This window comes from Poromitra crassiceps (genome assembly GCF_964638095.1).
Source record: "Poromitra crassiceps genome assembly, chromosome: 1".
Classification (NCBI taxonomy): Eukaryota; Metazoa; Chordata; class Actinopteri; order Beryciformes; family Melamphaidae; genus Poromitra; species Poromitra crassiceps.
Window position 1 is genome coordinate 114,475,785 of NC_139623.1, and position 25,476 is coordinate 114,501,260.

A 25,476-nucleotide genomic window follows, 5' to 3' on the forward strand; every position below is an offset into this window, starting at 1 on the left:
TGGAAGCCCACATGCAATTGTTAACTGGCCATCAATTGTGCCATTAGTGAGGCCGTTTTGGTCGGAGCATGGTTCCCGCTCCACGTACTGAATGTTCTCCTGACATTATCCAGGTCTGCCTTCTGACTGGCACGCCGCCAAGCCCCTTTTACCACTCCTCTCCTGTGCCAATTTCTCAGTGATTCATTTTTTCCTCCGTGCTCAATAATGCCATTAATGTCAGTTTAATGAGTAGCACTCAATTTACAGCTCCACTTCCTGCCTCCCTGCTCCTCTGATTGGTCACTTGGGATGGGACACAGTCACGTTGAGCCGCTACACACACGCGACTTAGACAATGGTCATTCCGGAAATCGCCTATGCTCTACCTACCTTATAAAATACTGCGTGCATTGTGTTTCACAAAGACTGTAAAAAAAATTAGACAATGAGACTACCTAACTCTTCCTACAGCAAAGCAAGGCTTCCAGAGAAAAGGAAGGCAATTGAATCAATTGCAAGTGAATATGGCTCCTCCTGAGTTTGACCTGAGCCTTATCAGCCCCACTGGGCGGTGTGTGTGGCCAGCTGAAATAGCTCTTAAAAGCTTTCCTGAGAAGAAAGCGGAGGCAAAAGAAGAATAGAATTCAATCTACCACCCCTGGAGAGCGAGCTGCAGCTCTTGGCACTCGTCAATTGGACGCTAGCCTAACGCTGCTAGCAGTTAATACACCCCCCCCCCCCCCCCACACACACACACACACACACACACAGACTCACTCCCCATCACTCCAGTCCTTCAGCCAGGCTTGCCCAGCACACCTTTCACAGGACGCTAGCAAACAGAAGCATACAGCACCGCTACCCCCTAGCATCATAATCCCCAGCATGACAGTATCGGGATATAAGATGAATCCCACTTGTACTAACATCTCTCCTGAGGTAGGGGGAGTGGCTACAGAACACGGGCAGGGCACTTGGCAAGGTGAGCCAGAGCGAGTGGATCTGTTCTGCTCACAGCGTCTGAGCTGTGAGGGCCCAGGGTTTGATACTGGACTGGCTCTGAAACTCTGGGCAGGGAAAGTGAATAAGAAATGGTATCCCTCCCTTAACAGCCACTAAGAGGGGAGACCAGCTGTAGTACTGGAGGCTTTCAGCGAGAATTTCTCAGTGACCAACACTGGGCAACATGACATTTGATCATGTTATGTGATGATCGTGTATTGTGATATATAATATATGGAGGTACAAATAGATGATTCATCAGGTTTCAACACTCCACTGAAGCTGGTTACTTGTAATGACGAAAGAGATTTTACCAGGGAGTGTAAGGGCCTTTTTGGGGGGTGTCATTTCATCACACCATTTCTGAATTTTTTTCAAGCGTTTCCTGAAAATCACGATTTCTGGCGATCGCAGTTATGCTTCAAAAATCATAAAAGTGGTGTTTGTTTGTGAAGAAGATCATGCTGAACACAAAGGTCTCAGTTTCATAAACTTGTGTTAACCACAGACCTTATTTCAGGCATCCCACCAAAACCCCATTGACTTCCAGACAAGGGAACCCAGTGCGATGCTAACTTCTTGGTTGGCCTACAAAAAATGTCATCCCTGTGGTACCCTATAGTACTGTAGGCAAGAAGCAAGAGAGATACAGGAGACACCCTGTGGTACGCTCTGTAGGCAAGAAGCAAGAGAGATACAGGAGACACCCTGTGGTACGCTCTGTAGGCAAGAAGCAAGGGAGACAGAGCAGGAGAGATACAGGAGACACCCTGTGGTACGCTATACTACTGTAGGCAAGAAGCAAGGGAGACAGAGCAGGAGAGATACAGGAGACACCCTGTGGTACGCTATACTACTGTAGGCAAGAAGCAAGGGAGACAGAGCAGGAGAGATACAGGAGACACCCTGTGGTACGCTATACTACTGTAGGCAAGAAGCAAGGGAGACAGAGCAGGAGAGATACAGGAGACACCCTGTGGTACGCTATACTACTGTAGGCAAGAAGCAAGGGAGACAGAGCAGGAGAGATACAGGAGACACCCTGTGGTACGCTATACTACTGTAGGCAAGAAGCAAGGGAGACAGAGCAGGAGAGATACAGGAGACACCCTGTGGTACGCTATACTACTGTAGGCAAGAAGCAAGGGAGACAGAGCAGGAGAGATACAGGAGACACCCTGTGGTACGCTCTGTAGGCAAGAAGCAAGGGAGACAGAGCAGGAGAGAAGCAGGAGACACCCTGTGGTACGCTCTGTAGGCAAGAAGCAAGGGAGACAGAGCAGGAGAGATACAGGAGACACCCTGTGGTACGCTATACTACTGTAGGCAAGAAGCAAGGGAGACAGAGCAGGAGAGATACAGGAGACACCCTGTGGTACCCTATAGTACTGTAGGAAAGAAGCAAGGGAGACAGAGCAGGAGAGATACAGAAGAGAACACTGCCAAGATTCAGCAGCTAAAACTAATTTAATGGTCCAAGTGCTCTAAAGGTCACCCCAACACGTTTTCATCATTGCCTCAATGTTCAGATCCACAGCTGCTAACAAATAGGATGAGACATTCCTAAAGTTGAAAAAAGAAGGTGAAAAAAACTTTCAAAGGCTTCCAGGACAAGAGGGAGAGAGAGAGAAGAGAAACTAGGCCATGAGTTTAATTCATTCTGATATACCCTTGCATCTAGGAAACACACGTTGTCGTTGAGAGAGCTCCACCGAGGGAAAATAGGTTCGCTTTTCCTCCCCTCTTTTTGTTCTCATGGAGGAGAAGCCTTGAGCTGCCTCACCAGCCCTGGCTTTGCCTCAGGAAAAGCTCCCAGTCAATGATTTACCTAACTCGCTTCTTTTTCACAATGACTGGCAGGCACCCATGCAATTAACCCTCCGCTCTGCTATCAGGAGCATCTGTGTTAAGTGGAGTTTGAGCGGGTCACTGTAAATTCACATGTCATTTGCGAGAGACACGGGTTAATGCTCACCGGAGCACAGTGCAGAATAGGATAAGGACGCATTTAAATGCATATTCATAGAAAAGTGTTGCGGGTTAACAGTTATGTCACCAATCGCCTAGCAACCATGGCTGCCTCCATCAGGGAGGGCCAGTGGAGAAGTGGCTGGGCACAAGTAATGTTCTCAATTACAACCGGCTCATAAAAAGAGCTGGAAAAGACATGTGGTGTGGGTGTAGATCCATTCAGTAACATTGAGAGTCTGATATAGTAGATTTATTTCTAAATGGAGGCTGCTGCTAACCTTGCGAAGAAGCTGGATTCGCTTGAGGTCATGAGATCACGAGCACATGACAAATCCATCTTGCTACACTCCAATCTATTGGTTTGAATCTGAACCACCAGTGGTTTAAACCAATCAGCGTCCTATGAGGCAGCTACGGGCGGGCTTTGTGTAAGGCCAGCGGGAGACGTGATAGACAGATGGTTCATCCAATCACCTGCCAGGTATTTTTTGAAAGGGACTGCCCTTTTCCTGACAACTCATTCCCAGATGGTTATGTGAAAACAAACCATTTAGCAGCGCCAGGTTAGGTCGCTGCTATACTCATATCAAAATCATCTGAGCTCTACTTGAGAAGAGTCCAACAGTTGTTTTCCGACTTTGTCAGCTAGCTGACAGCCAACAGGAAGATTTAGCAGATCATCGCATGTAAATATTAACATGCAACTACTAGCCACTCCTATATACTTAAGCAATATAGCATGAGAGCCAGTGTGTTGTGGCAAATATATAACTTTGCAGTTATCCCACTCGGCCTGCGGCCTCATGGGATAACAGCTGATCAGCGGGATATATGCCACAACACACGCAGCTCGAGTGCTATATTGCTTTTATAAAACGGTTTCCAAGTATGATAATATAATAATAATAATAATACTATAAGTCCGACTGGCATGGTATTCTGATAGAGTCAGTTGAAACACTACTGTAAGGCGGGACCTCTAGCAAGAAGATAGACGTGCGGGTGATTTGATTGGATCGTTCTGGAGACTGAAGTTGACATTGGCCAATCCTGGCGCTTGCTGAGAAGCTGAGAGCTTTCTGCAAAGCCCGACACCAACTAACGTTACGTCTTATTTAGAAATGCGGGGTTAACAGCCTTTTTTTTGCAAAGAAGACATTAGCCCGCGTCTATTCTTGTACAAAACATAATTTTCTGCGAAGTATTAGTAAAGTTATAAGCGAAGATCGATTCACAAGGATCTGACAGCTGTCTCCGCCATTTTTTTTTCTACATTGTCATTTGAGGTAAACAAAGCCTTTTAGTAAGAGAGTTGCGTCTCATAACCCATGGCCATGGGTTATGAGAGTGGTATACGGTATTTATACCATGGCTGTGAACCAATCACATTGCTTGATTTGAGAGAGCCGTTTTATAAAGTACTTTAGCTAGTGTGCTAATCAGATGTGATAACAAGACAGTGATGGTTAGCTGACCAGAGGCTATGGTTAGCTAGCTAACAGTGGCCATTATCTAAACACTAAATCAGGTGGATCAGTGGTGAAATGATCTTGCCTGGGTCCAGACCTTTGAATCCGTCCATTCCACCGAGTTGGCTGCTTCTGAAGAAGCAAATGGCATGTAATGAATGAGTTGACAATTCAAGTCTGATATCAGGCTAGAAATTATCAGTTACAAGACAAATTATGGATCCGCACACCACTGGAGCTCCCGTGTAGAATTATTCTTTTCTTTTCAAATCATGCGTGACGTTTTCGAGCCGACCGGCTCCAAACCCCCTCAAGAGTGACAGCCATACCTAAAATGTAAAAATGAATAGGCTCCGGTAAAGCCCCCCCCCCCCGGCCCTGTGAGGACAGTGCCTTTCCAGTGCTGTATGCTCCATGTTTACACACCTCCTTTAGTTTGCACTAACCCTCACCCATCCCTCCATCCCCTCCCCTTCACCCCTAATCTCTGCTTGGCCAGTGTGCAGTGCTGTTAGCTGCTATCTTCACTTGCCCTGGTCACCACTTAAAGTACATCTCTCTCTTTATACTCTTCTACCTCAATTTTCTATCTCAGACACGCACGCACACATGCACACACAGGCACAAAAGTTAGAAAAGTTGGGATTCATTTGACTAAAAGTTGCGCGAGAGCAATGCAGGACAGGCTATCTTCCTCACCATTTGGACCTCTCTCTTTGCATTTCTCCTTGAACCAAAATAATCCATGAAATATTTCCAAAAAGGGCGATGCATCAATGAATGGAACGCCTCTCCCTCTGCTTTACAGTCATACTTAAAGGGGACCTAGAATGCTTTTCCATATTTTGTGTTGGGTGTTCATATTAAACATGCCCAAAGTTTCAAATAATGAGGTAAACACACATGAAAGTTATAACAAAAATCACAGGATTTAGACTCCTCTGAACGAGAGGTTATGAAGTTCAATGAGTGAATGTCTAGGTCATGTCGGATAGACCCTAATTGTCTTATACTGTATGTTCATTGCTCCAGGCTCATGCACTGTTCAAACCATACCCAACCAATGGGATCCTATGGAGCCAGCCTTGAGTGTGTCATGTCACAATTCACTCTACCAGACTTTACAGGCTGTACTTTTGACTAAATTCACTGTGGCAGTTCACACAACTTTAACACTACACGTACATAGATATATTATTATACATCAAAGTGTTCAGCAACTTCTGCTTTCACTCACAATGTCAAAATATAAGGGATGGGATGTACTATATCGTTTATATATATTATTATATATATTAAATATAAGGGATGGGATGTACTATATCATTTATATTAATATAAGGGATGGGATGTACTATATATATATATATATATTAGGGGTGGGGGAAAAAATCGATTCACCTAAGTATCGCGATTTTTAATGTCACGATATTTTGGATCGATCTTTTATGCCAGAATCGATAATCGCAAAAAAAAAAAAAAAAAAAAAAAATTTTTTTTTTTGGGTGCTTGCAGTCAGGCCACTCACTGAACAGCAGGCCAGGCGCCGCCTACTGGTTTACTAGTGGTTTTATTACTTTATTAGTTAGTCTGAAGTAATAATTACACTTCAGGGTTAAAGTGGGTGCATCTCATTGTAAAATTGGACTTCAAACGGCCCAAATCTGGCTTCAAACGGCCAAAATTGGGCTTCAAACGGCCCAAATTTCACGCGCGTCGGCCCATATCGGCCTGGCCTGCTTGGTATCTAATGCCGGCCTGAATTATGATCCCAGTCCGCCCCTGTTTTTAACTATATCGCCCAGCCCTACTCATGATATATAATATACAGTCTCTAGTGTATGATTCAACTTTTCCCATGTTCTAATCTAGTGTAAAAAAGCAAACAAACTGAAAAAATAAAAGAAAAAAATAAACAAAAATCGCAATAAATCATAATATCGAATCGCAATAATCGTAGAATCGCAATACTTAAGAATCGCAATATAAATCGAATCGGCACCCAAGAATCGTGATAGTATCGAATCGGGAGATAAGTGAATCGCCACAGCCCTAATATATATATATATAAGCAATATCACACGAGAGGGAGTATTGTTGTTGGCTAATATTGGCACTGCTGTGATTCGGTCGCCAAAGATAATCACAGCAGTGCCGATATTAGACAGCAACAGCACGACCTCGAGTGTGATATTGCTTTTATACAACAGTTCTATTAAACAAAGCTGATTAAAAAAATGACAAAAAGCTGAGAAAATATATGATTCCTCTATTTATTCCTCCGCCAACAAAAATAGTCCCCTCAGCTTTCTGCTTTGCCTAATGTAGCCTAATCAGCCTAATTAACTGCAGGCTGTCTACTTTACTACTGTCTACTCTACAGCTGTGAAGCGTTTTGTTGATTGGAGCAGCTGTGAAGCGGACTGATACACACAGTGAAGCACCAGTGCGTTATCGTGAAATATCGGCAATCGTAGGATCCCTCTTGTCCAATCAAATTGCTCGGCCGGAACTACCTGTTGTATAAATATAATATATATATATATAAGGGATGGGATGTACTATATCATATATATATATATACAGTATATATATATATATAAGGGATGGGATGTACTATATCGTTTTTGAAATATGAGCATTTTGTTTGACACTATGTTACACTCTTTTTCACCGTAGTTTCTGCTGTCAGCTAAAGAGAGACAGGAGCTAAAACAGAGCATTTCAGACAGAGGCTGAACTGAGAGAGGCTGCATGAAGGGACAGTACAAGACAAATAAAGGAGTTTTTTTAACTGTAAATCATGCAAATCTTAAGCTACTCTAGTGGAGAAAATCATTCTAAAATATAGAGCTGGAAACTAGCATAATACGTCCCCTTTAATCTTTCCTTTCCTCCCCCCCAAAAATAATAATAATAAAATAAAAAAGTTATGAAACCTCATGCGGGAAAAAGGCAGAGATCAAGGGCAGAAAGGTGCCCTCGTCCTCCACAGTGCTAAACTGCTCCCAGGCAGTAGAGTACAGTGTAGTACAGTGCAGCGCTGGCCCATATTCTATATATAGAAGTCCTTCTTTCTGATTGAGTCAGAACAGGGTGAAATGGGTCAGAGGCAGGCAGCCCGCTGGACAGCCCAGGGTCCTCGCTCTTGATTTCCCAGGACCCGGGGATGTACTACGCGAGGTCAACCAACGCCCGCGAGAAGTTAGCCCACGTTTACTACCGGAGGTCAACCAACACCTGTTTATTGTTTATTGTTTATTAGGATCCCCATTAGTTACAGCAAAGCTGCAGCTATTCTTCCTGGGGTCCGTCAACATTAAAAATAACAGTACAAAACATAACACAACAAAACAAAACAAAACAAGAAACGAAAAGAAAATATTCTGCTAATCAAGCAGAGACTTACTAATAAATAAAATAAACTCAAAAACAAATCAAAACAAAACAAAAGACAAAAGCATAAACTAAACAGTAGCACTATGGCATTTTAAAATCTGTCTAAGGTCAACGTCAGACACAAAAGTCTGAAAAGAAGTCCACAGTCCCTTTATATGTAGCCAAATGATACATCTTATATAACAAGACTTCCACAACTGATCTCATTAGATACATACACATACATTCACTTACATACACTTACATACCTGTGAGAAGTTAGCCCACTTTGACTGTCATTCACTACGGGTGGTCAACCAACACCTGTGAGAAGTTAGCCCACTTTGACTGTCATTCACTATGGGAGGTCAACCAACACCTGCGAGAAGTTAGCACTTTGAGAAAACTATTCATTTTTGTATGTATTAGATGCAGAGGTGGGAACTCCAGTCACATGACTTGAACCTGATTGCTTCAAAATTGACGTGATGCATGAAGAGAAGACTTGGGACTTGACTCTGACTTGTACTCTACTTTGATGGCTTGAAACCGTTTCTAAAATCTTGACTTGAGATCTTGTGTTTGTGTAAATGACTTGAGAGATTAGAAAGTGATGATATTTGTCGTGGGTTATGGGAATGGTGTGTGGGTGGGTCAGTAAATGAGAGCCTCTATGTATGTTGTCTATTTGTTTATGTTGCATTGTACTGTTTTGTGTTGGACCCCCTTGAAAACGAGATGGTTCATCTCAAGGGGCTATCCATTAAATAAAGAATTATTATATTAGTTCCAGCACACGACTGAATTTAAATTCTGTTTTCTGAATTCTTATGGAATGATTGAATTGATTGAAGTTAGAAATCAAACTCATGATGCTCTTAGCAAGTCTTTTATCCTATTAAAACCATATTGCATTGAAAAGTCCTGTAAATTTAGTGTTCTTTAAGATCTCAAATTGCTACTGGACTCTTGATTTGTTGTGACTTAACTTGCTGTTCTACATTTAGACTTGAGACTTGACATAATGACAAGGACTTGACTTGATAATCTACCTTTAGAAGTGCGACTAGACTTAACTTGTGCTTCAAGACCTTAATGGCCATATTTTACGTCCAGTGCACCCCACCCCACCCCCCCACCCCCCACACACACACACACACACACACACACTGTTTGCATTGTCAGTCACCAAATGCCCACACGTGCCGCCGGCTATGCGTAAGATAATGGCTCCAAGACTTGAGACTGACTTGGACTGGAGTGAAGTTGACTTGGTCACACCTCTGTTAGATGCGTTAGGTCTTGCGGTAGCATCAGATGTTGAGGTACTTTTTGTCAGGCAAACTCCTGTATCAATAGTCAAGATGGAGACTCGGAGAGGCTTACATGTAGTAAACAAAGTTAACATGTACGATTTGTCTCTTCCATTATTTTCTTCTTTCTGCGAACTCTCCCTGATGAGCACATGTCACATGTCAGTGGGGGCGGTGGGATGTGAAATATCACCAGTAACCTCATGCAATAACCTGCTGCTGTGGCCAGCTTGAACCTGGCATGGGAGCTGAAAGGCCCTTTCCACTAAGTCACCTTGCATGCTAATACTGAGCACAATACTGTGTGTGTGTGTGTGTGTGTGTGTGTGTGTGTGTGTGTGTGTGTGTGTGTGTGCGCGTGCGCGCGTGTTTGACTGTTACACCCAATGTACACCAGTGATATGCGTTATAGCTGTGTTGCGGATCCGGTAAAACTGCCAGATCAGACTCTCGCCCATGTTAATAGATGGGCGATGTGATGCGGTATGGATTTTTTTTTCACCTGTTCTATTTTTGTCGGATCCCGCATGTGTCTGATAGATTACATGAGTGTGGGTCTGTTTGCAGCCGTACCGCATCTGTTCCGCAGCTGGTGGACCTTAGCCGTTAGAGTTCATTTCCAAAATGCTATACATTGGGGAAAAATATCTTTACTGTACCTGAAAAGGATAGTTCAGATTTTTTGAAGTGGGGTTGTATGAGATACTTATCAATTGCCAGTGTATTACCTACAGTAGATGCTGCGCATTGTGTGACTCCGCAACAGCACGTTTCTGACCCAAACAGCGATCTGCGGCGTAATACATGCGTAGGAATACGGAGGTTCTACGGTTGAGAAGATGTAGTGCCAAAGGGAAGGGCTGTTTTTATGGCAAGGTAAAGCACTGAAAGAAAAATTATGTTAATATAGCGTACACTTTAGGGATGGGCATTTCTAGCAAAAACACTATTCGAAATTCGCTGGCCAAAGTCGACTTTTAATCGAAATTCGGAAAAGAAAAAAAAATGTAAAAAAAGATTTTTTTTTTAATTTTTTTTAATGTGAGTGAAATGTTGCATTGTCTCCCCTGATTCTAAGTATAGTCGAATCGCTTGGTTTGAGCAAGTAAAACAATTTTTTTTTTTTTTTTTTTTTTTTATACTTTTTATTTAATGCATTTCAGCCAGGCCTGAACTTTGGTCAGGTCAGGTTGGCCCCACATCGGGCTACACACAACATACACCAGACTGTCAACCTTGACAACACCAACAACCACAAAAAGAAAAAGACAGAAAAAGGGGAAAAAGAAAGAAAATAATAATAATAAAAATAAAATAAATAAAATAAAAAATAAATAAAAATAAAGCCATAACAATACCGTATACGTCAGTAAGTTGTAACTGATTGCAAATCATTTATCAGTCCCAACAGGTAGGCACGAGATGGGAAAACCTGGAGGGACTGGTTCACTATACACCGTCGAAACACCTGTCGTCCAACATTTAACACCAGCCCAGACTTTAGTACAAGACTCAGGATATATTCATTAAGTACTATTTACATACATATACATACACATATACACACATATATATATATATATACACCTACATACCTATACATACACACTTACATACTTTTTTTTTTTTTTTTTTTTTCCAAATTAATGATTGCTGTGTTCCATCCATTTACTCCATCTACTATCGGCTATGTACCTTTGATTTCTAATTGCGTAAGTTATCCTTTCCATAGTGTACACTTGATTAATCAAATCCCTCCATGCCTGTATTTGTGGTTTGTGTGTCTGACGCCAGTTACGTGTAATTGTTTTCAGTGCGGTGATTCTGAGGATTCTTGCCAGGTATTTGTCTTTTTCTTCTGGCATTTGTAAAGGACTAATGCCAAGGAGATAATATCTAGCATCCAATGGAAATGTTACTTTCATAATCGACTCGATCTCCCGGTGTATTGTTTCCCAGAATGATTTTAAGACTGGGCAGGACCACAGTATATGAGAGAGGTTCGCAGTATTGTCCCCACAATTTCTCCAGCACTTTGGAGTAATCTTGTGATCATATTTCGCTTGCTGGGCTGGTGTTATAAAATAATGGAGTTGTACCTTCCAAGAAAACTCCCTCCAGAAGAGTGAATTTGTTGTTTTATGAGTATTAATATTAATTTCCCTCCATTCATCCTCTGATATATCGATTTCTAATTCCTCTTTCCACTTTTCCTTTGCCCTTACTTCCTCCAGTCTATCAACGTTTGTAAGAAATTTGTAAACCACAGAGATTTGATTATTTATTCTAAATTTACTATGATTTTTCAAAATAAATTTAATTATGGGATGTACTTCATCAGCAGTTTTATTCCGCATCTGACTATCTCCTATGTAGCTCCTAACTTGGAGGAAGCGGTAGAAATGTGAATGCGGTAGTTCATATTTAAGGGAAAGATCATCGAAAGACACAACTCCATCACTGTTAAAGAACTGTCCAAAGAAAGTTAGGCCTTTCTGCTTCCAAAGGTGAAATGTTTTGTCCATCTTATTGGGTGTAAATTCTGGGTCTCTTTCTATCTCCCTCAGTGATAACAGATCTCCATCAAGTTTTAATATTGTACATATTTTTTTCCAATTTTTTAACGTATTATTAACACAGGTATTTTCAGTCCTATTTATTACCTTTCTTTTTGCCCCCAGGGCTATATTTATGGGGTGATTTTCTATTAGATTTACTTCCATTGATCTCCATTTGGCAGTAGAATTTTCTTGCATCCAGGTTCGAATCGACTGGATTTGTGCTGCAAGATGGTACTTCTTAAGATCTGGGAACGCGAGTCCGCCTCTTTCCTTGGACAGTTTCAGTGTTTTGAGTTTAATCCTAACTTTGTTACCATTCCACAGAAATCTTGTAAATATTGTATCCCATTGCTTAAACATTGCACTTTCAATTACAAGGGGAAGCATCTGAAAAAGAAATAAAAAACGTGGCAGCACATTCATTCTAATCACATCAATTTTACTGGCCAGTGTCAATGGTAACATCTTCCATCTATTTATATCATCTTTGAGCTGTGACTCTAGGTTCCCAAAATTATATTTAAATAAAAATTCTAATTTCTTAGGGATGACAATACCAAGATATTTAATTCTCTCCTGGTCCCACTTCCATTTGAACATCCTTTTTACTTTTGACGAAACCGGGTCCCCCAGAGTCATAGCCTCGGATTTTTGTACATTCAATTTATAACCTGACATATTGCTATAAGTGCTAATAGTACTCATTAACGCCAGAAGTGATCTCTCTGGGTTATTAATGTATAAGATAATGTCATCTGCGTATAGCGCCAGTTTATGTTCCTGATCGGCTATTTTTACCCCCTCTATCCCACGCTGTTGTCGGATACTTTCTGCAAGAGGTTCGATACTGAGAGCAAAAATCAAAGGTGACAAAGGATCCCCTTGCCTCGTCCCTCTGTGCAAGTCAAAAGCCCTTGAGATTGTTCCATTGACTCTGACCGATGCTTTGGGTTTATGATACATAGCTTTAATCCATTTAATGAATGTGTTGTTGAACCCAAAGCCTTTACAAGATTCAAAAATGTATGGCCAGAGGACCCGGTCGAAGGCCTTTTCTGCATCAAGAGTGAGAAGCACTGTTTGTCTTCGTGAGTTATTGACATGTTCTATGATATTCAAGGTGCGTCTTACATTGTCTGCTATTTGTCTATCTGTAATAAAACCAGTTTGATCTGTGTTAATGATACTTGGGACTATTTTCTTAAGTCTGTCCGCTAGTATCCCACTCAGTATTTTGTGGTCTAAGTTTAACAATGAAATAGGCCTGTATGAAGAACACTCTGTTGGATTTTTTCCTTCTTTATGTATGACTGAGATGATTGATGTGTCCCATGTTTCTGCCCAGGTTCCTTGCTGCAATGCCCAGTTAAAAGTCTTTGTCAAGGTTGGGATGAGCTGGTCTCTGAACTCCTTGTAGAATTCTCCTGTATAACCGTCACTACCAGGACATTTCCCAGCCTTAAGTTTCTTTACTGCTCTCTGTACATCTTCCTCTGATAGGGGTCTAGTGAGCTCAACATTTTGTTCATCTGTGACTTGAGGTAAATTGAGGGTTAATATATGTTCTTCTACATCGTTAATGGAAGTACTACTCTGATCTGGGCTGTACAGACTTTCATAATAACTAGCGAATTCCTCTGCTATGTCACTCTTGGTTATGGCTGTCTTCTTTGTCTGGTTATTCTTAATTGTTGAAATATATGATTTTGTTTGTTGTTTTTTAAGTTTATATGCTAAGAGTTTCAATGCCTTTGGCCCATTATCGTAGTATTTCTGTTTCGTAAATGTCAAATTCCTTTCAACCCTTTCTGTAAGTAAGTTATCTAGAGCCATCCGTGTTTGTTTTAGGTCATTCAGAGTAGCCAAGTTCTTTGTTGATTTGTGATCTTTTTCCATTGATTTTATTCTATTTTCCAATTCTAGGACTTTTTTCCCTTGTTCTTTCTTTTTAAAGGATGCATAAGACATAATTTCCCCTCTAATGACTGCCTTTGCTCCTTCCCATAGTATAATAGGATCGATCTCGTCAGTTTCATTTAACTCTAAATAGTTCTTAATTACTTGTTGTATTTTGATTTTAAAAACGTTGTCATACAGCAAGGCGTTATTCATTCTCCAGACTGATCTTCCCTTCTCCAGACCAGCTTCTATAACTAGTGAGATAGGAGCATGATCTGAGAGTGTAATATGATCAATTGTGCAGCTTTTTACCATGAACACATCTTTTTTTAACATAAAAAAGTAATCAAGTCTTGAATAACAGTCGTGGGGATTGGAATAAAATGTATAATCCCTCTCACCCGGATGTAGCGTTCTCCATATGTCATTTAGACCTATTTCTGTTGATGCTCTTTTCAATGCTTTAGCTGCCTGTGTTGCGCTATGTTGTCTGGTGCTTTGTGTGTCCAGCTTTGGACACATAATAAGATTTAGATCACCTCCTAGAATTACTGTACCTTTACTATCAGAAGCAATTAATTTAATCAATTTATTTATCATAGTTGGACCTTCCTCTGGTGGGCTATACACATTTATTAGAGTGAAATATCGATCATACATTTTACCAATCACCACGACATATCTTCCTTCATTGTCAGCAATTATATTTTCAACCTGAAATGGTATTTGAGACTTAACAAGGATTGCCACACCCCTTCTAGATGAACTATAGGAAGAGTAATAGACTTGAGCATCACCCAACTTTTTGAGTTTCTCATGCTCAAGGCCTGAGAGTCTAGTCTCCTGAAGAAACAATATATCTCCTTTTTTCTTTTTAAGTTCTTGCATGATCTTTTTCCTTTTAATTGGGTTGTTGAGCCCGTTTACATTATAAGATATGACCTTAATACTAGCCATTGAGATTAGGGGTGTGTTTCCTTGTATATAGGCCGACATTCCTCCACCTTGAGTTGCAATGTAGTCCAACACTCTGCTTTAAAGCCACCGTATATTTTATATTGCAATCAGCTTTTTGAAACAAAAATAAACATAAAAAGTAAAAAATAACGAAAAAAATTAACAGACCTCCAATTGTGGTCTCCTCTCCTGGGAGGCCGTTGCAGGCAATCCATGTGTCCACATCATGGAGCCTTGGGCAAACTCTTGTGTTTGCCCCGTACTTGTTTTCCACAGCAGGTATACACATTGAAGAAATAAACAAAAAGAGCACACGCACCTTTCCCCTCCACCCAGACACAAATTTAAGGAGATTGAATAGCATTTTGTTTTAAACAAACTGAACAAGTCTTGACATACCCAGTAAAGTCTGACCCTGAGAGAGAAAAAAAAAAAAAGAAAAGAAAAGAACCACACAAAAAAGCCCCAAAGGGACCTAACAGCATCTCTAGGTCACATCATCAGAGAGGAAACAAAATATGTCCGCTTGTTTACGATTCACCCCCCCCCCCCCCCCCCCCCCAAATAATAAATGTACATCTTGTGTCAAGTAGGAAGTTTATACAATTTTATATAGTAAGGTTTAATCTCGAACCATCCATTACCCTCTACTGGACACTTTCTTAATAGACCCTCCCGCCCACTCAACCCATGTGAGGCCAGAGAGAGAGAGAGAGAGAGAGCGAGAGATGGAGAGAGAGGAAGAAAAACAATTTTTATAAGCATTTTAAGCAAGGTTTATGGAAAAATGAATGGTGGATGAAATCCCATGAAGAGGGAGAGGTTGCTTATAAAAATTGTTTTACTTGCTCAAACCAAGCGATTCGACTATTCTTAGAATCAGGGGAGACAATGCAACATTAAACTCACAAAAAAAAAAAAAAATTTTTTTTTTCCAAAAACGAATTTCGAATTTCAATAATAAAAGTCGACCTTGATAATAACAACGATTATTCGAAAATTCGAAATTCGATGCCCATCCCTAGTACACTTACAGTAACCTGATGTTGTCCATCCGTCCGTCCGTCCATCTGTCCATACGTCCATTCAATGTTCGTTAACACGATATCTTAGGAACGCCTTGATGGAATTTCATCAAATTTGCCTCAAACATCGACTTGGACTCAAGGATGAACTGATTACATTTTGGTGGTCAAAGGTCAAAGTTCAAGGTCATTGTGACCTCACGAACGCCATTCCCAAGCTCGTTAACACGATATCTCGGGAACGCCTTAATGGAATTTTTCGAATTTGCCTCAAACGTCCACTTGGACTCAATGATAAACTGATTAGATTCTGTTGGTCAGACGTCAAAGTTCAAGGTCACTGTGACCTCAAACCACAAACGCCATTTTCAAGCTCGTTAATGCGATACCTCACGAACGCTTGGACGGAATTTCTTCCAATTTGCCTCAAATGCCACAAGGATGAACTGATTACATTTTGGTGGTCAAAGGTCAAGGTCACTGTGACCCAACAAACGCCATTTCCAAGCTCGGTAACGCCATATCTCAGTAACACCTTGACAAAATCTCTTCACATTTGGCTCAAACATCAAAGTCTCGACAGACATGGATGTCGACTGCTCACTTGTTGGCAGAGGCATATATCCGCGGTGCGGTCGTTCTAGTTTAAAAATGCATTTACGCTTTGAAAATCATAAAAGTGGTCCTCATTTTTCATCCTTCTATATTAAAAAGGAGCAAGTGGGCAATGTTTGTTTGTCTGTCTGTTTAAATTTTTGTGCCGTCCACAGCTATGCCGTTTTACGTGCAATCGGGCTGAAACTTTCAGGGGGTGTAAAGAGCACCCGTGCGGGTAGGGATGGGTACCGAACTCGGTACTTTTACAGGCACCGACCGAATTACGTCGGTACTGCCCCGTACCAGTTCACATAAAAACGAACGGTACCAAATTTCGGTACTTGAACGCATCTGAGTAATAGAAAGAGAGTGGTGAAAATAGAAATTCCGACGGAACCTTAAGGCAACACGCGAGAGCGCGTTACGTCAGTACATCACTCTGGTTCTGAAAGCAAAACAGGACCAGCCGAAAGCTGTGGCTACACTTTACCAAGATAGACTCAGACAACACTGGTTGCAACATGTGTGATGTGAATTGCAAAGCTGGCCAGGGAAACACCTCAAACTTGAGGAAGCATGGTCAAACACAAGATATATTTAGCTAAATGCTGAAGACTGTAACGTCTTAGATAGGCTGAGGGTGAATGAAGCAGATAGCCTACCGCACCGGAGCTAACGTTAGCAGCACCCCCTCAGCTGTAACGTTGAGAGAGGCATCGACTTCTACAACATCAAGTAACGTTATTTAATTAGCTAGCGTTAGCTGGATAAGTTGTTTCACTGCCGTTGTGGTTGTTAGATAACGGGGCTTTTCACTGTCTTCACAACGACTGCAAACGTTACTACGTTAAACGTTAAACGCTAACGTTACTCTTGCTGCAGTAATTGTCAAGGGTTCAACAGAATGTATTTCCTCAGCCTGTATAGTAGCTATCAACATGAAATAAAAAGCATTTGAGAGCTTAAACCCGTGGGTTTTTATTTGGAAGGGTTACATTTGCCATAATCTTTATTAACATTTCTTAAAATGCATTAGAATATTTTAATTTTTAATTTTTGGGGTTAAAGATAAAACATTTTTTTAATGAACATTAGGGCAAATATAATACGAAAAGCCAAAGGGTTAAGCTCTCAAATGCTTTTTATTTTATGTTTCTATGTGCTACAGAGCCTGAGATATGAAGGCTTTAGTGAATACTGACCGCTCTCTCTGAGAAGTTTGGATTATTATTTTTTTTACAACTGTAATTTTTTTTGTTATTAGAGCGTGTAAAGTACCGAAAATGGTACCGTTTTGGGTACCGTACCGAATTCCAGGTACCGGTATCGTACCGGTATCGGTTCAAATGTGAACGGTACCCATCCCTACGTGCGGGTGACCTGCCGTATTTTTTAATTAGGTGATTGCCCCGATTACCTAATGATGTGATGTCATCAGTGATGATGATGTCATGAGTGATGTCATCCTTCCTGGCTGAGGTTATATAAGTTCAGTGATGATGTCATCAGTGATGTCATATGTGATGATGTCATCAGTGATGTCATAGAGCAGGCGAGGCCGAGCTCCATTATGCGACGCGCAGTGGGCGAGCTGCAGGGCACAGAAGGCAAGCCTAGGAATCGAGCATGCATAGCGCGCGAGATTTCTAGTTTAGCCAAAATCCCCATACAAAAATCCCATTGACTTTGAGATGAGGGAACCAGGAAGTCCTAACATCCGCCGTGTTAAGGACTAATTCCTGCGGTACTCTATTTTCAAATCTGATTTTGGAATGAAACTCTTCTTTTGGCACCTGATTGTGTTGAGGTGTGTGTGTGTGTGTGTGTGTGTGTGTGTGTGTGTGTGTGTGTGTGTGTGTGTGTGTGTGTGTGCGTGCGTGCGTGCGTGCGTGCGTGCGTGCGTGCGTGCGTGCGTGCGTGTGTGTGTGCGTGCGCGCGCGCATGTGTTTCTCACCAGCAGGCTTGCTTGGGTGAAAATCCAGTTGTTTGCATGGCTGCAGATTACTAACAAAACAACATGTCCATATGTACGGGGCATGATGTCACCATCTCTAAGCCACACCCTCTTCCTGTCTCTCCACCAGTCAGCCGTCCCACAGCCCACCTTCTCTATGCCTGTCACGGTGCCGGTGTCCAATCAGAACCTGCAGTTCAGTAACGTGGGTGGGGCCCTGGTGACCACCACCTCCTACGTCACCTCCCCCCTCGCCGACCCCCGCCTCCTGTCACCACAGCAACCAGCCCTGCAGAGGAACACCGTGTCGCCAGGGTTACCACAGCGACCAGCCAGCGCAGGTAACATACAGGGGGGCCACACACAGCGGGATGGCTTTGATTAAGACCGCGTGTGTGTGTGTGCGTGTGTTCGTGCGTGTGTGTTTGCTTTTAAGTACCCACAATAGAAATAGAAGAAACATAGAAGAGCAGGCCCATGACACATTTGCTATGATTTAAAGACTTCAGGTAATTTAAATAAATAATCTGTGACATGTCCATACAGTATAAATATCCAAGTAGGTCTTTCCAAGGAAAAATCCACTGGAAGTGAGACGTTTTACGTTTCTGGCAGCAGCTACCCTGCATGTATTCAACTATGGATGAGGCGTTTAAAGATGGCGGCCCATTCATTTCAATGAAAGTTGCTCACCCAGCATGTGTGCCCAAAAAGTTTAGACTCCTACTTCCTGGTGGACCCATAGATTCTGCACAGTAGTGTTTTTCTTGGCCCCGCCTATCCCACATGAACAGAGTTATAGTGGCCAGAGCCATAGAGAGACAGAGGGAGCTATCCCACATGAACAGAGTTATAGTGGCCAGAGCCATAGAGAGAGAGAGGGAGCTATCCCACATGAACAGAGTTATAGTGGCCAGAGCCATAGAGAGAGAGAGGGAGCTATCCCACATGAACAGAGTTATAGTGGCCAGAGCCATAGAGAGAGAGAGGGAGCTATCCCACATGAACAGAGTTATAGTGGCCAGAGCCATAGAGAGAGAGAGGGAGCTATCCCACATGAACAGAGTTATAGTGGCCAGAGCCATAGAGAGAGAGAGGGAGCTATCCCACATGAACAGAGTTATAGTGGCCAGAGCCATAGAGAGAGAGAGGGAGCTATCCCACATGAACAGAGTTATAGTGGCCAGAGCCATAGAGAGAGAGAGGGAGCTATCCCACATGAACAGAGTTATAGTGGCCAGAGCCATAGAGAGAGAGAGAGGGAGCTATCCCACATGAAAAGAGTTATAGTGGCCAGAGCCATAGAGAGAGAGAGGGAGCTATCCCACATGAACAGAGTTATAGTGGCCAGAGCCATAGAGAGAGAGAGGGAGCTATCCCACATGAACAGAGTTATAGTGGCCAGAGCCATAGAGAGAGAGAGGGAGCTATCCCAACATGAACAGAGTTAGGGGACATTCACACCAAAAGCGTGTGAACATTTTCACACCGAATAATAAGCACGTGACGTAACCGGTATTACCGGTTACACCGGGAAATGTAAACAATAGGATTGTTAGTTCCTACTAGTGCATGTTGTCCCGGGAACAATAACAGTGAGACACCAGTCTGGTATCCATAGCAGCTAGACTAGAGCGAACGTTACGTTATATGTACGTTGATAATACAAGTTTTAAAGTAAGCAAGAGTCTATGCTTTAACCGTCCATTCTGTAGGTTCATAGAGACAAGACGCACGCTGCTGCTGTTTAAAGTACTAACGTTAGCATGGACACTCACAGTCATACAACACTGGCTGCATCACAACTCATGGCTGCATCTGACTCGACTCGAGACAACTTTTCAGACGCCCGTGGAGACAATCTTTCTCAAAAGAAACTTTCTCAAAAGAAACTAACGTTAGCGACACACCTGGAGACTTTTTCTGACATGGGATTAACAATACCAGCAAGCAGCAGTAAGCAGGCACTGACTGAATGCTGGTAAGTCCTCCCTCCCGCTAGCATTGATGCAAAGTTAGCATCGACTTTTCGCTGTGGAAAAAAAGGCACATTTCCAGAGATGGCCTGCAGTGACAACAGTATGCACACGCATGCAGGCTTAGCTAAGGGTCTTACCTACATGTGTATGAGGAGGGCATCATTTGTGTTCATAAGATGCATAGCGTTAACTAACGTTAGTTGCTGGTCTAACCAGAACAGCGGAGCCACACTGCAGCCCAGAGGGAGCGCTTGTAATTTACACCGGCGCACGCTGAAACTGCGGAGTTTTCCTTTCAATTTTTCCTCCATAAAAACAAAAGGTGTTACCGGTGGGCACGTTATGTAATCGGTGTATGTCTCGCCACCGGGTAACCCTGGTAACACCGAATACCGCGACAAGCCTAGCCACCAGCGCTAAACGCCAGGTGCGTTCATTAAAAGAGGAGCACGTTTAGCGCATCCTTACATAGAGAATGAATTGCAGAAAGACACTGGCAGCTCCAAAAACGCTTTTGGGTCTGAATGTCCCCTTATAGTGGCCAGAGCCATAGAGAGAGAGAGGGAGCTATCCCACATGAACAGAGTTATAGTGGCCAGAGCCATAGAGAGAGAGGGAGCTATCCCACATGAACAGAGTTATAGTGGCCAGAGCCATAGAGAGAGAGAGGGAGCTCCAGAAAACAGCTCTGGGTAGTTAGCATGAGCAGCACTAGCCACCATGGCTGAACAGACAAAGAGGAGAGTGCCACCTACACAAACTCCCATTTCACCAACACAGAAGCCAAACTCCGCCCACACTGTTGATCAGCTGCGCTCATCTCTTCTATGGAGAATACAGCAATACATGATTGAACTCATCACTTCCAATACCGATTGAATTAGAATTTCTGAAAGTTGATTTTAATTCCGCGAACTGAATATCTACAAAATGTTAAAGGGACCTTTCAGGTGGTATTTGTATTTGATGCAGAACATGTCATGGTAATCCATACATTATGATTGAATATATTTGATTGGTATAACTGTCTTTTATTCAGTTGATAATGTTTGATTTATAATGTTTAGCAAGTCGAGACAAACTCTTTCAGAACCCTTTCTGTCATTCCAATTCAATTCACATTCCGTTTCCTTAGAGCTGGCTGACATTCACATTCCAACTTCCAATTGCAACTCCACCCTGATAGAAGCATCATTCACATAAGGTTGTGCTTTATTGTCAAATCCCACAATATGTTATGTGATCTATTGCAATTGCACTGCAATGGAATTTTCGAAATGAACAAGTAGCAGGGATTTGAGCAGAGATTTGAGCCCTACAGTAAGTGAAATACTGTGTGTTGATTCTCCCATACAGACATTAGTTGTAACTGCTGTTGTGGATGTGGCTGTTATATGACATTGGTGACAGAGATCCATCATTTGTTTGACCCGCCTCCTGTGTGTCAAACCAATCCTCCACCCTCTGACTAAAAGCATTTGTGACCCATTTCTGCGTCTCAGACAAGGTTGCTTATCACGCTTTGTTCCGACCGGCATAATCTCATTGTGAATCAGAATGAGGTGATGTAACGCACAACAAATGCCCCACAGCGTCTTTCATAACGGTAGCTGTGTCTATTATTTTATACAGTCTATGAATACAACATATTAATAACAAATTCACTTCAAATAATGGACATAGGATAGGAAAAACATGTGTCCAAAAAGCACATGTGATTTGAAAATCACACGTGGGTTTTATGTGACCTTTTGTCAGGAATAAACAAACAAAAACATGACACACTGACTAAATGCCTGCTAACATGAAACTAGAGGTTTATACAGTAGAATAACAAGTTATTAAATGTCTTCACTCCTATATGTTTAAAATGTAATAATAATTATAAAATATTGAGCAATGAACGTCGAGTCGCAAATTCTTTTTGATCTAAAATGTGTAAGATGGTTTTTGTTCCAACATCATATCCCTGCCACTGACAAAATGGTGAAGCCGGCTCTTTGAAAATAACTGATAATGCAAAATTAAAAGTAATTATGGTACTTTAAAAAGTGAAGTGTCCTTGGTTGACAAAATGATCACCCTTCTAAAATGCAGTTGACAGAATGATACTTGACATGATGGTATTTTTCTAAATGGAATATGAAGCATTTTGGAAAGGCACTTTTGGGATAAATGGTTTTGACATGAGCTGACCTCTTGGTGTTGGTGTTCTTTCTTGGTCTTCATGGCTGTGTTTCTCCCCAGGTGCTCTTCTAGGAGGAGATCTGGGGAACTCGAATGGAGCGTGCCCAAGTCCAGTGGGTAAGTTAACCCTTTGTGCTCTCTCTTGCTCTGACTGTTTGTGCTGTTACACACACGTACGCGGCCCAGTAGTGATGAAGGGAGCTGATAGCTGTAATAACACAGATATGCATGGCGTATGTGGGACACAGTAGTGAGGAAGGGAGCTGATAGCTGTAATAACACAGATATGCATGGCGTATGGGGGACACAGTAGTGATGAAGGGAGCTGATAGCTGTAATAACACAGATATGCATGGCGTATGGGGGACACAGTAGTGATGAAGGGAGCTGATAGCTGTAATAACACAGATATGCATGGCGTATGGGGGACACAGTAGTGAGGAAGGGAGCTGATAGCTGTAATAACACAGATATGCATGGCGTATGGGGGACACAGTAGTGATGAAGGGAGCTGATAGCTGTAATAACACAGATATGCATGGCGTATGGGGGACACAGTAGTGATGAAGGGAGCTGATAGCTGTAATAACACAGATATGCATGGCGTATGGGGGACACAGTAGTGATGAAGGGAGCTGATAGCTGTAATAACACAGATATGCATGGCGTATGGGGGACACAGTAGTGATGAAGGGAGCTGATAGCTGTAATAACACAGATATGCATGGCGTATGGGGGACACAGTAGTGATGCAGGGAGCTGATAGCTGTAATAACACAGATATGCATGGCGTATGGGGGACACAGTAGTGATGAAGGGAGCTGATAGCTGTAATAACACAGATATGCATGGCGTATGGGGGACACAGTAGTGATGAAGGGAGCTGATAGCTGTAATAACACAGATATGCATGGCGTATGGGGGACACAGTAGTGATGAAGGGAGCTGATAGCTGTAATAACACAGATATGCATGGCGTATGGGGGACACAGTAGTGAGGAAGGGAGCTGATAGCTGTAATAACACAGATATGCATGGCGTATGGGGGACACAGTAGTGATGAAGGGAGCTGATAGCTGTAATAACACAGATATGCATGGCGTATGGGGGGCACAGTAGTGATGAAGGGAGCTGATAGCTGTAATAACACAGATATGCATGGCGTATGGGGGACACAGTAGTGATGAAGGGAGCTGATAGCTGTAATAACACAGATATGCATGGCGTATGGGGGACACAGTAGTGATGAAGGGAGCTGTGTGCGCACACACACACACACACACACAGACACACTGTACTGTAGCTTGCGCAGCCTCTCACTCAGGTAAATAATGCGAATGCTAATACAGAAAGTATTCAACTCTTTATTTTACAGGGGCATTTAAAACCCTCTGTCATCCCAATTCTACGGGCAATTTTTGATTTTTTTTTCATGCCTTTTTCCGCCAAGCCCCTGCTATTTTCCTACCCTGACACAGACACAGCGGTATGTTGTCCCCTGGCTAGGCCAAACATATGTTCTTGCTAGTTTCTGCGGTTTCTCCGTGGTTCAGCTGCACTTGTAAGGGGAAACATGTAAAGGTCTGGCTAACAGACAGAGTGACAGAGCAACACTTGATGTGTAGCAACAGGCTCATCACGTGCGCGCACACACACACACACACACACACACACACACACACCTGTTGGCTGGCGACAGCTGAGGCTCACAGTACAAGCCGCTTGTAAACAGTCCCAACAACAGAGTGGGTTTCAAGTTGTGGGAGATGGAGACAGATGAGAGGTTTTCAAAAGGAGGGACAGAAAGTGACAGAAAGAAGCCCCCCCAGCATTTCTGAAGATTCTATACTATTTTTCCTCTGGTAATAACAACTGCTCAGTCCGACTTGTGGATATTATTATTTGCTTCAAGATTTGTGTGAATTGATTCAGGTGGGCGTCCTGAGTCCTAGCGTCCTGCTAAGGGCTAGCTGAGTCCATGCCCAGCCATGCTGACTGCTGCTACTTCATGACGTTATAAACAAATTAAACAACTTTAATTCACTTGAACATGGGGGGCACGGTGGCGCAGTGGTAGCGCTGTCGCCTCACAGCTAGGAGGTCCTGGGTTCGATTCCCACCTGGGACGCTGTGAGCCTTGAAGCAGTGCATGCCTGTCCGCATGTCCTCGAGTGCCCACCGCCCTCGAGTGCCCACCGCCCGGGTGGGGTCGTCAAAAGGTCCTTTCTGTGTGGAGTTTGCATGTTCTCCCTCGTGCCCCCTGGGGGTTTCCTTCATATGGGAACCCCTCACCAAAAACATGCAATATCCTGGTCGCTGAAGTGGTGCCTCCTCTGGTCGTTCGGGGTGCCTGTTCGGAGGAAGGGGAACTGGTTGGAATAGCGTGATCCTCTCACGTGCTATGTCCTACCGGTGAAACTTCCCCTGTCAGGTGAAAAGAAGTGGCTGGCTACAGCCCATGTCTCGGAGGAAGCATGGAGCCAGTTTCGGCTCTCCCCAGATCGGCAGAGGGTAGAGCAGCAACCAGGATAAATAAATACAAATTTGCACTAATGGGGGATAAAAATGGGATAAGAAAATCGGGAATTCACTTGGACACGTGTAACGTTACTCACACTTGGTTGAAAATTAGGAAAGAAGTTTATGAGGTTTCATGTTTGTAACGGCCTCAGGTCAGGTCCGCAGACCGCTGGGTGCGTTTGTTTGTGTCCCCGGCGCATGCCGGTGTCAAGGTGCCGCGTCTATATGCCGACAGCCCGCAGTGCCGACAGCCCGCAAGCAGAACCAGATGAGCGAGTTGGTGTGCAGCGTGTCGGTGGAGCGGCTGGGAGAGAGGACCCCGGTGTGAATTCCCCATGTTAAAAACAGTGTTGTTGAAAACTAGAGACTAATACGAAGCTACACCTCACACTGTGCAATGGAAAGGGGAGAGGAGGAAAGAATTCCACCCAAACCTAATCTGCAAAAAAAATTCCACATGATTGACATGATTCCTTAAAGCAGCTACGAGCAACTTTTTCGATTGTTATTAAACAGTATAAATTTAATATCAATGCATCACATCTTACCTCTAATAGTCGACGATACCAACGCAGAGTAGTCTCGCTTGAACCCCGAGTGAATCGGCCAGTGTTAGTGTGTCTGTAGCCAGGGCAGATCAGGAATTGAAATGAAACGGTTTGCAGCAGCCACTTCGGCCATA

The 25,476-nt window shown here is 42.8% G+C and overlaps 1 protein-coding gene across 2 annotated transcripts in view; it reads left to right on the plus strand.

Annotated features, from left to right (window-relative positions):
- mef2d (myocyte enhancer factor 2d) overlaps positions 1-25,476 on the plus strand; it is a gene marked incomplete at its 3' end in the record, with an annotated part of 137,441 nt that overhangs the window by 59,072 nt on the left and 52,893 nt on the right. For both annotated transcript variants that reach the window (XM_083635406.1, XM_083635407.1), the window contains 2 exons: positions 18,239-18,449; positions 22,335-22,391. In XM_083635406.1, coding sequence (XP_083491532.1) covers positions 18,239-18,449; positions 22,335-22,391 — 268 coding nt within the window. The remainder of the gene's footprint in view (positions 1-18,238; positions 18,450-22,334; positions 22,392-25,476) is intronic.